This window comes from Rhincodon typus, chromosome 23 (assembly GCF_021869965.1).
Source record: "Rhincodon typus isolate 14 chromosome 23, sRhiTyp1.1, whole genome shotgun sequence".
Lineage (NCBI taxonomy): Eukaryota > Metazoa > Chordata > Chondrichthyes > Orectolobiformes > Rhincodontidae > Rhincodon > Rhincodon typus.
In genome coordinates this window covers 42,781,136-42,797,257 of record NC_063354.1, presented here as the reverse complement: position 1 = coordinate 42,797,257, position 16,122 = coordinate 42,781,136, and the positions used below count along the sequence as shown (strand labels likewise).

General features: G+C 45.4%; 1 protein-coding gene across 2 annotated transcripts in view; it reads left to right on the top strand.

Moving 5' to 3' along the window:
- The first annotated feature begins 1,009 nt into the window (after positions 1-1,009).
- tsen54 (TSEN54 tRNA splicing endonuclease subunit) overlaps positions 1,010-16,122 on the top strand; it is a 28,379-nt gene continuing 13,266 nt past the window's right edge. Inside the window, exons 1-8 of one of the 2 annotated variants that reach the window (XM_048610748.1) lie at positions 1,010-1,164; positions 1,257-1,538; positions 2,517-2,580; positions 3,811-3,894; positions 4,479-4,577; positions 8,630-8,682; positions 11,761-11,868; positions 14,836-15,518. In XM_048610748.1, the coding sequence (XP_048466705.1) occupies positions 1,471-1,538; positions 2,517-2,580; positions 3,811-3,894; positions 4,479-4,577; positions 8,630-8,682; positions 11,761-11,868; positions 14,836-15,518 (1,159 nt within the window). In that variant the 5' untranslated portion in view covers positions 1,010-1,164; positions 1,257-1,470. The remainder of the gene's footprint in view (positions 1,165-1,256; positions 1,539-2,516; positions 2,581-3,810; positions 3,895-4,478; positions 4,578-8,629; positions 8,683-11,760; positions 11,869-14,835; positions 15,519-16,122) is intronic. The other variant, XM_048610747.1, reaches the window with a different exon arrangement.

Genomic DNA, 16,122 nt, shown 5'->3' with positions numbered 1-16,122 from the left:
GTATTCCTTTGAGACTTCTCGATCAGGTATTGATGTAAATGCAACTAATTGTGATGATTATAATCACAATAATCTGGCACTGGTTTGTGGACTTTCTTGTTAGTTTTGCACTTGTGCCTGACAAATGCAACATACTCCCTCAACATCTGCATGACTTAGTTACAGATGGATCGAGATCCTGGATGGTTTCTGTTTTGGTTATTTTCATCCTAAATTAAGGGTCAGGTGTGATGAGCTATTCTCTCACTGACAGTCTCTTTCTCCATTTATTATTTTACAAAAATGCCTTGTTAGCCTGAGATCAGGAGTAGCACACACTCATGCCAGTTGAGAGGTTGTGGGGTTTGAGATCTGTGACATGAGTAAGTTAATTAGCAATGAAGTACAGTGGGGTCTCATAAAGACGTGAAAGGTGCTATATACATGCAAGTTCTTTGTTCTTTTGTGTAACAATGTATGTACCTGTTCACCTGACAGAAGATGAAAAGGACAGACAGGTCATCTGATGCTTGAAAACAGCAGAGTTGCAACAAAAGAGCAAAGATTTGCCTTTATACAGCACTTTTTATGGCCACTGTGCATCTCAAAGGTACTCCTAGCCAATGAATTACTTTAGAAATGCAGATATTGTTGCAAAATAAGAAATGTAGCTGCCACATTGTGCACAGAAAGCTCCCACGAACAGCAATGTGATAACTCCCATATAAGCTGTTTTTGTGATGTTGGTTGAAGGAGATGCCTTGCCCATGTTCAAAACTGTGGCGTGGCATATTGTACATTCCTGTCCCTAGGGCAGATGGTGGCCTAGTGGCAATGTTGTTGGACTAGTAATCGAAAAGCCTGGGCGAATACTTTGAAGGTGGGTTCAAATCCCATCACAGTCCATGGTGGTGACTGATGGAATTTGATGGAACTGATGAAATCCCAATTCAGGAATAGTGACCATGAAACCATCATCAACTGCTGTAAAAATCCAACTGGTTCACTAATGACGGAAGTCTGCCATCCTTACCTGTGACCTACAGCAATGTGGTTGTGTCTTAATTGCTCTATGGCCAAGCAAGCCATTTAGTTCAAGGGAAAACACGGCAACAAATGCCAGCCTTGTCAGCAACAACCATAAACCTTGAAAGAATGAAGAACCTAGCAGACATGTAACAAGAGGTACACTTTCTACGTCATATAGAGTAATAAACGTATGCTTTAACAGGCAGGCAGCTAACGTTTGCAGACTTTCTCTTGCGCCCCTTTTGCAGCTCTGAGGAATTGTTCGCGGCACGATCCCGGGATCACAAAATTCCCCAACGGACCCATGGCCAGAAAGACTTCATCCCAGATCACTCTGAGGAACAGATGGAGCGGCTGCGCGTGTGTCGAGAGGAACAGTGGCAGCTCCTGTCTGAAGAGCGAGTGGAACGACTGTAAGGATTGCTGCTTGTCAGTCAGAAATACCCGGGGCCTGAAATATCCATGGGGCAGCTGCCAGAACTCAGCAATGGCCCGACTACAATAACTATAGCTCAGCCACACAGGCAGAGGTAGGAAACAGACAGCAGGAGAAGCTTCTGTATTGTGGGAGCACGGTGCAGTTCCTTTGATTTGATATTGAGAATACGCTGATCAGACTGATCCCTCAGTCTCTGGTCCATTGTGAAGTACATAGTCTCAGCTGTTTTCTAGCTTGCTTTGGTGAGAGTTCAATATTTCAACCTATTTTATAGGTTTTTGGGTTGCAGTGTATGTTAGCTACTGATTAAAGCTTTTCCTCTATGCTGACCCCATCAAACAGCTCCAGGACAGATACAAAATGGTGTTAGATCCAGAGTAAAACTCCTTCTGCGCTGTCCACATTATATACTCCCAGGACCGATTCAGCACAGGGTTAGATACAGAGTAAAGGTCTTTCTACATTGTCCCCATCAAACCCTCCTAGGACAGGAATGGCACGTGGTTAGGTACAGTTTAAAGCTGCCCCAACTCTTTTAAACTAGAAGTAAATCTCCCTTTACTCATTTAAACTAAAAGTAAATGGAAAGTGAAGACCCCTCGATGCTTTCCCCATCAAACACTCGAGGGACAGGGATAGCACAGGGTTAGACACCAAATAAACATCCCTTTACTCTTTTAAACTTGAAAGTAAGTGTCAAGATCATTGTACACTGTTCCCATCAAACAATCCCAGGACAGGGACAGCACAGGATAGATACAGAATGAAACTTCCTTTAAACTTTCCATTAAAATAACCCCTTATCAGAAATAGCACACGTCAAACACTGATTTTGTGTGATGTTAGGGAGATGATATCGATTGGCAGACTTTTCTGGAGTTCAGCACCGGTTGTTAATTCTTGTGACAGTTGATGGATTAGTATTCTGCTGCTTGGACAATTATGAATGTGGTGGAATGTGAGGTTAATAATGTGTTGTGCATTCCCTGATCTGGCAGATTTATGGTCACTGAATTGCTGTGCTTTGCTTTGTGGGAGATAGTTGCATAAAGTTTCTCTTTTCATCTAGAGGAAGCCTGATAAAAGCTGAGTGGAAGCCCCAGGAAAGCATTGTGGAGCTGAAATCCAATGCAGTGAGTTTACTTTTCTTGCCATTCCTGAAGCAGATAGGTCTCGACAGAACCCTTAACCTCCAGAGTGCCTTCTATTTTAATCATGTTTCAGTAAAAGTACATTCTTCCATGTTTGTAACAAGCTTTTCAACCTGTTTCTATGCAATTCTTTTTTAGTAAAGGTGGTTTTTAAAAAATGTTAACTGTTTGAAATAACATGCAGAAAGGAGATAGAAAGGAATTTATTACAGACAGTGGACAGTCTGATTTCCTTTTTGGTGCCTCCCTCTTTCTGTCCAAATCAGAATGATGGCCAGGACTGTATCCCAGTCCAGTCATTATGGTCAAAATGATCACACCTTACCTGATGGTGCCTCTTCTAACTCTGCGATCTCCACAATTTACGAGTCAGCTGGGAGATGGTTGAAAAGCCACATTATAACAAATTTCATCACGCTTTATTATACTGTTACAAGTCATGACCAGGGCATGGCTCAGTGTCAGCACTCCTCTCCCAATGAGAGTGTCACGGATTCAAGTCCCATTCTAGAGAAAACCAAGGTAGACGCTCCAGAGGAGCACTGCATTGTCAGATGTACTGTTTTATGTTGGACAAGTTTTTTAAAAAACCGTTAATGGGACCTGAGCCTCACTCACTGGATGAGCATTTGAGACTCCATTGTCCCTTTCAGGTGCACATGAGAACTCGCAACACTATTTAACATGGGGCTAGAGAGTTCTCCCCAGCATTTATTCTACAACCAACATCAGCACAGATATCAAAACTGAAAATACTGATGAATTGATGAACGATTATCCTCTTGAAACATTAACCCTATTTCTTTCTTTACAGATGCTGCCTGACCTGCTGAGTGTTTCCAACACTTCCTGCTTGGCCTGCTGTGTTCATCCAGCTCTACACCTTGTTATCTCACTTCCTGCTTTTAGTTGATTTCCAGCATGAATAACATTTTGCTTTGTGTGCTGCTGAAACAGATTATTTCATTGCTGTTTGTGAGAGCTTTCTGTGTGCTATTTGGTTAGCTAATTTCTTCTGGCTCTAAAGCACTTTAAGACATTTGGAGGTTATTAAAGGCTGGTTGCAAAATGCAGATTCTTTCTTTCAAACATTCAGTAACTGAAGCTCATTGCAATGATTTTATTGTTGATACCAAAGGTAAATGCAACCTGTCTGATTTCTTAATTCTATTGCATCCTCCCCCCTCCACCTCCCTTCTCGATTCTACGCAGGGCAAATTCTGGCACACCATGGGCCATGTGGAACATGGGAAACAATTGCTGTATCCTGAGGAAGCACTGTACCTTTTTGAGTGTGTAAGTATGCAAAGCTGTAAGGTCTGACATGCTAAAACTGCTATATACTGAAGAATTTTAAATTCCCCCTTGGGAATTATTTGCACAATCCTTGGGATTGTGCGGATGCTCAGCCCTTCTCTGTGGAGCCCTGATTAGGACTCCTGCTTTTATCTGCTCAAATGGAAACCAAGGGAGAGGTTCAATTTGTGATCCTGCTTTTGTTTGCCTGATGGGGAATCCATGATGACTTCACTCTCAAACCTTAGTAACACTACCATGATCCAATCACCGGAAATCATGTTTAAAGCAGGACCCCTGCTCCATTCTGATACCTACTCCCTCACCAACTTGACATTGGCATGCTGAAGTTCAACTTGCAGAAAAGCAGCAGGTAAGCTGCTATGACTATGTAACTGCTCCCTGTGCTCACAGGACTAGAATTGCCCCTTTACTCTGCAGTTCTGAGTCCATCTGCCCCTGAAAACATCTTCTCATCCCTGTTGTATCACTAAACTGACACTAAGGTTGCTGGTTTTCTATAGCGCTCTCTCTGAGGCCTCCTATTTGAATAAATACTTAACTGCAGTTTACTTGCTTTCCAGGGCTCCATACAGATATATTACAGGGATCTGCCGCTGTCCATTCAGGAATCGTACGAGATTTTACTGTCTGCCAGAACCATTCCATTGGAACAGTACCAGGTACTGGAAGTGACCTCACTTCTAAAACTAACTTTGGGTCATGGATGTGTATGATTTCATGGTGGATAATGCAACAAATATGTCAGCCAAACCAGTCTGAATCACCCGCAGCTCTTTTTTTTTTTGCATCTTTGGTCAATTTTTTTCTGGAACTAGTTTAAGCAGTCAGTGTGAAGAAACATATTAGGGGAGGAGACATAGGGGTTTTTACAGTACCCCTTGCAGATATCGTTCCTCCTGTGCACCTTTTTCCATTACAAATGGACGTCAAGACAATGCTGATGCTTACTCCTCTGACAAAAAATTTCAGAGCAATATTTCACTGACTCCATTGGCATTTTATACAGATGCTGTGCAAATAATCCATCACTCACCATATGTCCATTTGCAGTGATATTCACTCTCCTCTTCAAACTGAGCTGCACTAAGTCACTTTATTTTGAGTAGTGATGGAAGGTTTGCTCTACTGTTGAGTCTTCTTTGATAAGGCTGTTCACCACTTGTTAGTTGCAAGTCAGAGTGTGCTGGGCACTCTCGTTCAAGTTGCTTCTATTCTTGTGTTGCCTGGGAGCTTCAGAGGGTTCTGTGGTGTGTGAACAGCATCATGGTTCAATTTGTTTGTGGTGCTTGCACAGTGTCCCTGTTTACAGGAGTCCCTGATGGTAATCAAGAAATGGAGAGAAATGGTGCTCTTTACTCCTCTCCAGAGTCCTTGCTTGGACTCCAACTGTTGCCCTGGTTGAGATTAACACACCCCAGCACAGACCAGCGATTAGTCCTATTGTATCTGTGAACAGGAACTGCTCGATGGTAAACCTGTTCATCCCAATGAACCTAAGGAGCGTGATTAAATTATTTATAAAAGACTGACCAGGTGCATATGGAGAATAAGACTGCATTTTACTCAAGTTGGGCAGTTTGGAAACATTTAACCAAGAGATCTATACCCAAGCAAATTTTCCCACTCTCCAGCATTGGGAGAGTTTGGTTCTGTGGTAAGAGAGAAAGAGGTGTGAATCTGTTGTCTGTTAATGGAAGAAGTGACCTTTAGGTTTAAGATAACAAGGTGTAGAGCTGGATGAACACAACAGGCCAAGCAGCATCAGAGGAGCAGGAAAGCTGACGTTTCAGGGCTAGACCCTTCTTCAGAAATGGGGGAGGGGAAGGGGGTTCTGAAATAAATAGGGAGAGAGGGGGACGTGGATAGAAGATGGATAAAGGAGAAGATAGGTGGAGAGGAGACAGACAGGTCAAAGAGGCGGGGATGGAGCCAGCAAAGGTGAGTGTAGGTGGGGAGTTAGGGAGGGGATAGGTCAGTCCAGGGAGGATGGACAGGTCAAGGGGGCGGGATGAGGCTAGTAGGTAGGAGATGGGGGTAGGGCTTGAGGTGGGAGGAGGGGATAGGTGGGAGGAAGGTCGGGTTAGGGAGGCAGGGACAAGTTGGGCTGGTTTTGGGATGCGGTTGGGGGAGGGGAGATTTTGAAGCTTGTGAAGTCCACATTGATACCATTGGGCTGCAGGGTTCCCAAGCGAAATATGAGGTGCTTGTTCCTGCAACCTTCGGGTGGCATCATTGTGACACTGCAGGAGACCCAGGATGGACATGTCGTCTAAGAAACGGGAGGGGGAGTTGAAATGGTTCACGACTGGGAGGTGCAGTTGTTTAGTGTGAACCGAGGGTAGGTGTTCTGCAAAGTGGTCCCCAAGCCTCTGCTTGGTTTCCCCAATGTAGAGGAGGCCACAATGGGAACAGTGGATACGGTATACCACATTAGCAGTGTGCAGGTGAACATCTGCTTGATGTGGAAGGTCTTCTTGGGGCCTGGGATGGAGGTGAGGGGGTGAGGTGAAGGGGCACATGTAGCACTTCCTGCGGTTGCAGGGAAAAGTGCCGGGTGTGGTGGGGCTGGAGGGGAGTGTGGAGCAGACAAGGGAGTCACGGAGAGAGTGGTCCCTCCGGAAAGCAGATAAGGGTGGGGAGGGAAAAATGTCTTTGGTGGTGGGGTCGGATTGCAGATGGTGGAAGTGTCGGAGGATGATGCGTTGGATTCGGAGGTTGGTGGGGTGGTACGTGAGGACGAGGGGGATTCTGTTTTCGTTATTATTGCGGGGGGGGTGTGAGGGATGAGTTGCGGGAAATGTGGGAGACGTGGTCGAGGGCGTTCTCGACCACTGAGGGGTGAAGTTGCGGTCCTTGAAAAACGAGGACATCTGAGATGTTCGGGAGTGGAATGCCTCGTCCTGGGAGCAGATGCGGCGGAGACGAAGGAATTGGGAATAGGGGATGGCATTTCTGCAGGAAGGTGGGTGGGAGGAGGTGTATTCTAGGTAGCTGTAGGAGTCGGTAGGCTTGAAATGGATATCGGTTTCCAGGTGGTTGCCAGAGATGGAAACAGAGAGGTCCAGGAAGAAGAGAGAGGTATCAGAGATGGTCCAGGTGAACTTAAGGTTGGGGTGGAAAGTGTTGGTGAAGTGGATGAACTGTTCGAGCTCCTCGTGGGAGCACAAGGCGGCGCCGATGTAGTCATCGATGTAATGGAGGAAGAGGTGGGGTTTAGGGCCAGTGTAGCTACGGAAGAGGCATTGTTCCATGTAACTTACAAAGAGGCAGGCATAGCTTGGGCCCCTGCAGGTACCCATGGCCACCCCCTTTGTCTGTAGGAAGTGGGGGGAATTGAAAGAGAAGTTGTTAAGGGTGAGGATGAGTTCGGCTAAGTGGATGAGGGTGTCGGTGGAGGGGGACTGGTCGGGCCTGCGGGACAGGAAGAAGCGGAGGGCCTTTAGGCCAGCTGCATGGAGAATTCAGGTGTATAGGGACTGGACGACCATGGTAAAGATGAGCTGTTGGGGACCAGGGAATTGGAAGTTTTGGAGGAGGTGGAGGGCGTGGGTGGTGTCACGGACGTAGGTCGGGAGTTCCTGGACCAAGGGGGAGAAAATGGAGTCGAGATAAGTAGAGATAAGTTTGGTGGGGCAGGAGCAGGCGGAGACAATGGGTCGACCAGGGCAGTCAGGTTTGTGGATTTTGGGAAGGAGATAGAAGCGGGCGGTGCGGGTTTGGGGAACGACGAGGTTGGAGGCTGTGGGTGGGAGGTCACCTGAGGTGGTGAGGTTGTGGATGGTTTGGGAGATGATGTTTTTGTGGTCGGGGGTGGGGTCATGATCAAGGGGGCGGTAGGAGGAGGTGTCAGAGAGCTGGCGCCTGGCCTCGGCGATGTAGAGGTCAGTGCATCATACTACAACCGCGCCTCCCTTGTCTGCGGGTTTTATGGTGACGTTGGGGTTGGAGCGGAGGGCTGCACGTTCTGTGGGGGAGAGGTTGGAGCGGGTGAGAGGGGTAGAGAGGTTGAGGCGATTGATGTCGCGACGGCTGTTGGGGATGAAGAGGTCGAGGGAGGGTAGGAAGCCTTGGGATGGAGTCCAGGAGGAGGGGGTGTGTTGGAGGCGGGAGAAGGGGTCAGTAGAAGGGAGGGTTAGGCTCACGGTTAAAGAAGTAAGCGCGGAGGCAGCGGAAAAATTGTTCAACGTTCAAACGTGAGCGGTATTCGTTGCCTTTAGGTTTGTTGTCCAAATGTATCGCTACCAAGCATTACTTATTTAGTAATGAATATACTTTGTAAATAAAGTGCGCAATTTGTGTTAATGCAGGGAATTTAAGCTTGTTATTTGCATTTGGATTTTTGCACAAAAAATTATTTGTTCTTGCAATGTTTACTTGGTGTTCTGCAATGGTAGGGTTTTTCGCTGCTTCTAATGTTTAACGTTCGTGTGTAACACTGGCTGGAGGCCTTACAGCACCTGAAGACTGAGAAAGAGAATTGGTGTTTCAGGTCAGTGATCTTTCGGCAGGATTGGAGAAAGTAAGAGCTGAAAGGGCATTTATCTGAAATGTTAACTGTTTCTCCTTCCACAGATGCTGCTGTTGACCTATTGAGCATTGCCAGCACTGTTTTTATTTCAGGATATGACTGTTGTCACCATCCAACTTTTGTACTGGTTGAAGATAAAGTTTTGCTATATTCTCCCAAATGTTCTTTTCTTTGTTTCCAAAGGTCTACAGCCACTTGAAAAGACTGGGTTATGTTATAATGCGGTTTGATCCCAGGTAAGTTACTTCTCTGTCAGCGTTTCCCTGAGACATCGGGGAATTGGAATGGCCTAGTGCATGAATTGCAACAGGCTAGTATGCAGGTACAGCAAGCAGTTAGGAAATCTACTAAAATGATGTAGTTTATTGAGTGAGTATTAAGAAATATAAGGGTTATGCCTCAGTTTCATAGTGCATTGTTGAGATCACATCTGGAGTACTTTGTATAGTTTTGGTCACCTTATTGAAGGTAATGCAGAAGAGGTTCACTAGGCTGATACAAGAATGTCAACATTGTAGTATGAGGAGACATTGGTTCAACAGGAACCATATCCACTGGTGTTTAGAAGAACGAGAATGGATCTGATTGAAATGTATAAAATTCTACCAGGGCTGGACAGACTAAAGGCAGGGAGGATGTTTTCCTTGGCCAGGGAGTCTAGAACTAGGGGTCATAGTCTCAGTATGAGGGTCAGCCCAGTTAGGACTGAGATAAGGAAACAGTTCTCCATTCAGAGTGGTCAACCTGTGGAATTCCCTATCACAGAAGGCTGTGGGTCACTGAGAATATTCAAGAAAAATATTGATACATTTTTAGATATTAAAGGCATCAAAGGGTATGGGGAGAAAGCTGGAATATGGTGTTGAGATGGAGGATCAGACATGATCATATTGAATAGACTCGAAGGGCCAAATGGTCTACTCTTGCTCCTAGTTTCTACTTTAAAGAAGGATGTAAGTTCATTGAAGACAATTCAGAGAATACTAGAATGGGCAAGTTGTCTTACCAGAAAAGGTTGGACAGACAAGATTTGTATTTTGCATGAGCTTAGAAGAGTGGGAGGTGACTTGGTTGAAATGTTAAGATCTGAAGAAGTTTGATAGGATGGATGTGAAAGGATGTTTTGTCAAGTGGGAGAATCTAGTATTAAGAGTCATTATTTAAAAATAAGGGGTGACCCAATTAAGATAGAGACAAGACTGACTTTTTTTTCATCGTGTCTTTGAAACTCCTTCCCTCATAACTGAATGATTTATTGTCAGTGAAATGTGTAAAATGTCACCACACTCCACAGAAGATATTAAGATTTTAAGGTAGAGATTGATAGATTATTGTTAAGTAAGAAGATGGAAGTTTAATGGGGGGGGGATAGGTGGGAATGTAATATTGAGTTTACAATCAAGTCTGCAATGATCTTATTAAATGCGAAGCAGGTTTGAGGGACCGAATGGCCTGCTGCTACTGAATTGTATGCTTGATTGCCTTTTTGCTGTGTGAACTGTGCTCTTTTGTGCACCAGCCTCCATCACACTTTCTTGTACGTGTCCTGTCTTCCAAAGCTTCCTGGTGTTAACACTGGTGTTTAAAGAGAAGCTGTGTTGTGAGTGGATGCTGCACTAATCAACCACCCCCTCCCAGACTTTCAAAAGAGCAGACACATGCAACAATGGAGATACTGGCCCCAGTGGGAATGTCACTAGACAGCGTGACCAATGCTGCAGCAAGGCTGCAGGTTTAAATCTCACCACGGCAGCTGGTGAAAATGAAATTCATTTAATAAACCTGGAGTTAAAAGCTAGTCTCAATAAGAAGACCATAAGACATAGGAGCAGAAATTAGGCCATTCGGCCCATCGAGTCTGCTCTGCCATTCAATCATGGCTGATAAGTTCCTTAACCCCATTCTCCTGCTTTCTTCCCATAACCCTTTAGCCCCTTGATAATCAAGAACCTATCTATCTCAGTCTTAAATATACTCAATGACTTGGCCTCCACAGCCTTCTGTGGCAGTGAATTCCATAGATTCACCACTCTCTGGCTGAAGAAGTTTGTCCTTATCTCCGTTCTAAAAGGTCTTCCTTTTACTCTAAGGCTGTGCCCTCCGGGTCCTAGTCACTCCTACCAATGGAAGTATCTTCCTAACATCCACTTTGTCCAGGCCATTCAGTATTCTGAAAGTTTCAATTAGATCCCCCCTCATCCTTCTAAACTCCAATGAGTATAGCCCCAGAGTCCTCAAATGTTCCTCATATGTTAAGCTTTCCATTCCTGGGACCATTCTCGTGAACCTCCTTTGAACCTGCTCCAGGGCCAGTACATCCTTCCTGAGATATGGGGCCCAAAACTGCACACAATACTCCAAATGTGGCCTGACCAGAGCCTTATAAAGCCTCAGTAGTACATCCCTGCTTTTACGTTCAAGTCCTCAATGGTGACCATAGAGTCAGTGTTGGTTTGTGTAAAAATCCAACTGGTTCACTAATGCCTTTCAGGGAAGGGAATCGGCCAGCCTGACTTGATCCAGTCTGCATGTAATTCTAGCTCCAGTGGTTGGCTCACTGAGATGGTCCAGCAAGCCAATGCGGGACGGGCAACAAATCCCATGAAAGAATAAAGAGAAATACCATTAGCTGTAATAATCCCTGAAGCCATCAGCAGAACAAAGCAGAAGAGCACAACCTAATTCTCTCTAATTTGTTTATTTATCCTCGGGTTGTGGGCATCGCAGGCATGACTGGCATTTATTGTACAACCAGACATTGGTGTGGGGTTCATGTCAAGACCAGGGAAGCAGGACAGGTTTCCTTTCCTGAAGGACATTTGCGTTTCCGTTACTGAACGCTGATCAAAAACTGGGCAACAGTTTACAATTAGGATGGCAGTCGAACTCTGCTCTGCTGCTGTTTTGTGCTGCAGGCCAGGGCTTTCCATTGGGTACATAAACCACTTGCCTCACCCTAGAGAGCAGAGCACAGATTCTGTGCTGACAATCCAGTACAGTACTGAGGGAAGACTGTGCTGACTGAGCTGCTGAACCAACGTACGCTCAATACCCTCTGAGGTGAACATAAAAAGTCTCAGCGCTATTTACTGGGGAGCTATTCCCAAGCTTCCTGAACCTACGTTTATCTCTCAACCAACTTCCTAGAACAGATGATCTGGTCGCTATGACATTGGTGGTGGAATCCATGCGGGTGCAAGTTAGCTGCCGTGTTTCCTAAATTACAACATTGATTATGCTTTTAAAAAATCTTCATTGGCTGTAGAGTGCTTTGTGAAAGATGCTATATGAATGCAAGTTCTTTTTTTTAAAAGCACTATTTTCAGTTCCTACGAGCGAAAGTTGCACCTGGATTCTTCCCACGGTGATTTGGAAAAGCACCATCGCAAGAGGAAGCGGAGTCACAGCCAACACGGTGCCAGGTGCAAATGGGGGCAAGGGATCGCTGGGGTTGGGGGGGGCGGTGTGTGCTTGGCTGAATGAACAGGCTTCTCGGCAACTTCTTCACGGGTAGTTGCCAGATGAGGATAGTTTCACAATATCCAGAATGGAAGGCAGCCGAATGCTCACTGCAGACCTGTGTTTTGTGGGCTGGAGCTCGATGCCAGGCAGGACAAGCTTTGGTTTAGTTTTGTCACCCAGTGTCAATGTCCGGCTGTCTCAGGCCAGGCATTGGTATGGCTGCAAAGTGAGGCTCGTCGCTGTGCCAGATCCGTGCTCTTTAATCCTGAACCACCAAGAGCACTCCTGCTGCATGGTAAGAATTGCCAGATGCATGGGAGTGGAGTGGGGGTAAGAATCTTGGAAGCGATGGAGCATGAGGATCGCTTCGTTTGTGTGAATTCTTCCTGTTTACTAGCTTTTAATTTGGGTGCTAACTCTCATCTCCATCAGCTTTCTAAACTAAAAATGCCCAAAATGAGTGTTCTCCTAATCCGGCCATTTAAAATCATTGTTGTGTTGGAATCCTGACTGCATGGTCCTGTTTATTGTAATTGGTAGATGGGAATAACTTTGTCGTGATGAGTCACATTTGCCTGGCATCAGTTAAAGCATGTAGACACGCAACATATTTTCCGAACCATCGCAATGGGGATTCGATAACTGACTACCACACTCTTGGCCTTGGCTGAAAAAAAATTAACCAGGGCTGTCTCTCTGCCTGCTCTAGAGCTAGCTGCCCTTTTACCTAAATATGCCTATGCAGCTGCACCCAGCTTCATTCGTGACTGTATCTTGCCCATGCTGTCTCTCACTCGATCAGAAAACGTGGGCACTAGGGTGATTGCCACAGCAAGGGGCCAATGCTAGGACCAGTTCCGCAGCAAGGGGTCAAAACCAGCACAGGTGAGAAAAGGAACTTAACTATCCAAATACTCAAAGCCGCCTGACAATAGTTGGTCATTGTATAAGTGCAACTTATTGGGCCCAGGGACTGGTCTTAGCAAAATCAAATTCCCATCCTGTTTTCCGCCCAGCTCCTCCCCCACCTCCCCCCCGCCAAACAACCAATTTGCCATCACCCTAACACATCCTGTTTAGCGGTCCACATTTTGGAACATTTCATCCTCATGTGTTTTGTACTGACAGATACACTCCTTTCCTCTCTCTCACACACAGTTGAGTCACCCTGGGCTGTAGGCCAGTCCACTTTCAGTAAGGAAGACTGGTGTGTGTCGTTGAAATCTTACCTTTTTAAAAAAAAACAAACATGCCATGCCCAAGTGCTCTGATATTCTCGTAAAAACCAAAAAAAAACTGCGGATGCTGTAAATCAGAAACGAATACAGAAATAGCTGGAAAAGCTCAGCAGGACCGGCAGCAGCTGTGGAGAGAAATCAGAGATATCATTTTGGGTCTTTTTTGGGTCGAGCCCTGAGGAAGGGTCACTCGACCCGAAACGTTAACTTTGATTTCTCTCTTCAGATGCTGCTGGGCCTTTCCTGATATTCTCATGTTTGTTGTGGCCATTTTACTTCAGATGCTTCACATGGCTTTGTGGTCCTGAACTTGCAAGCAGTGAAGAAGTCACCTTTCAAGTGTTCTTATTTAATAAATTCCACAAAGAGACCGTGGTTCCATTGATCAGCACCTTCTTGAGTCACAGAGTCGTACATCGTAGAACAGACTCTTTGGTCCAACTCATCCATGCCGACCAGACATCCCAATCTGACCTAGTCCTATTTGCCAGCATTTAACCCATATCCCTCTAAACCCTTCTTATTCATGTATCCATCCTGATGCTTTTTAAATGAATTGTACCAGCCTCCATCACTTCCTTTGGCAGCTCATTCCTACATACACCTCACCCTCTGTGTGAAAAAGTTGCCCCTTAGGTCCCTTTTATATCTTTCCCCTTTCACCTTAAACCTATGCCCTCTAGTTTTCGACTCCCCTGCCCTGAGGAAAAGATCTTGGCTATTCAACCCATCCATGCGCGTCATGATTTTATAAATCTCTGTAAGGTCACCCCTCAGCCTCCGATGCTCCAAGGGAAAAAGCCCCAGTCTATTCAGCCTCTCCCTATAGCTCAAGCCCTCCAACACTGGTAGCATCCTTGTAAATCTTTTCTGCACCCTTTCAAGTTTCACAACATGCTTCTTGTATTAGTTTTGTCATTTTGGGTGAGTCATCTCACTGCAGGACAGAAACGTTTCGTTCCCATGAGTCATAAATTGCCCAAAATAGCATTCATTAAAAGAGTAGCACACAATGTACTTCTCTTAACTGTTCTGAATGCTTGCAGGTTTCTAAGTTAAGTCAGCAAGGTTTAAAACAACAATTCTAAGGCTTAATACTTTGAACTAATCTGATCTTGTCTTTGCCAATAGAGAGAGTTTTGCCTTTTATATAAATCTAATACTGCCTTTTTGCTTGTATTGACATGGTGCCTGTCTTCCTGTTTCCAAGCTTCAGACACTGCAGATAAAACAGAATTCTACAGATGTGAATGATCTTGTCTGTAAGCACCCATAACACCATCATTGCCAAATTTCAGGGTCTACTCAGTTCTGCATCACTTCTGGTCTTGCCATTCTCTGGGAACTGTCCCTTACAAGGACTCAATCTCACCTTTCTTGTACAAATATTCACACTCCTGTGCTAGGAACATGTGCTCTAGGTACTTGCATGTACAAGAATCCAGAAAAAGAGTTGGACAACAGCTACCAATACCATTCATCTTCTTCCCTCTGTATACATAGGTTGTCACAGTTACAACCCTGGGCGTTGGAAGATTGTTGTGTAGCCATTAGACAAGTATTTGAGATCTGTTTTGTTGAGTTCAGAGTGCAGCTAGCTGCATGTTTGCTTATTGTAGGGAGAGTCTATTCCCTTTTTGGATTGATATTATACTAATCCAGCCACTTCCTTTAAATAAACTGTTTCAGATCCAAGAAGAGCCACTGTGACCAACCAGCACAAACAGAGACAGAGGGACAGCAGCAGGGTGAACTTAGTCAGCAGGATGAACTTAGTCAGCAGGATGCCACTTGCAAGGCACTGGAACGGGACATTGCTAAAGCAGCTTTGGAACCACAACCACAAACCAAAGCAGACAAATTGAAAGAGATTGACGACAAGTCCTTGGGTATCGCCGGGCAGCAAGCTGAGCTGGAGCAGAAGGGCTGGTCTCAATGTGTGTCGGGGACCTCAGTTGCATCTTCCCCAGGGAGTCCAGGGGGCAGTTCGGTTGTCAGGAAACCCAGGTGGGATTTCAGCAGGATAAAGTTCCCCAATATTGGACGCGACTGCCCACAGACCAAGCTCACTGCACTGGACCCCACTCTCCTGCCACCGAACATACCAGGCCGTGCCTCTGACGAAACCGCCTGGCAACAGAAAATAAACCTGAAGCGCGAGAAGCTGTCCATTAGAGAGCAGGAGAGGATGAAGAGAGAAAGCCGATATAAAACAGACGTCAATAAGGACAAGCGGGTGAGGCAGTGCACCAACTGGAAGGAGTACAAGGAGCTGCTCAGGTGGAAGCGTGCCAATAATAAAAAGTTACCTGCCCACCTGTGGAAGGACAAGGTGCAGCCACTTATCAAACCAGGCCAGGTCAGCTCAGCAGGTAGGCCGAAGGACATCTGGGTCATGCAGCAGGAATGTGCCTGCAGACCTGGGCTCTGGGTGCTCACTGTTGGATCTGGGTAGGGCAGGAGAGGGTACTTGTGCTGTAATGTTGGCTCACATTTCAGAGAAACTGCGTTAACAGTCGTTGACACCGTTTTCAGCGGGAGGAGGTGCAGTGTTTATGATGGCATTCCAATAAGCACTCGGAATAATTACCTGCAGAGATCCTGAAACCCCTGTCTTCAGAGCTGATAATTAACCCGTCTCACACCATTCTTCAAGTGCTACATCATCACCATTGCTCCTCATACTAATAGGTTGTTAAATTCTCAGGAATTCACTAAATTATTTTGGAAAGCAAGAAGTGCATTCCCGTTCTTAAAGGGGAGTAGGAATGCTGTAACAGAGTCTCTGTGCTGTATGAATGGTCTGTGTTCTCCGATTTAAAAAGATTTGAAGTGGCACAAAAAATTAACATATAGAAAGTTTATCTGCTTTTAACCTGGTTTTAGTAAAGTTTAATCAGAGATAGTAGGAACTGCAGATGCTGGAGAATCCGAGACAACAAGGTGCAGGGCTGGATGAACACAGCAGGCCAAGCA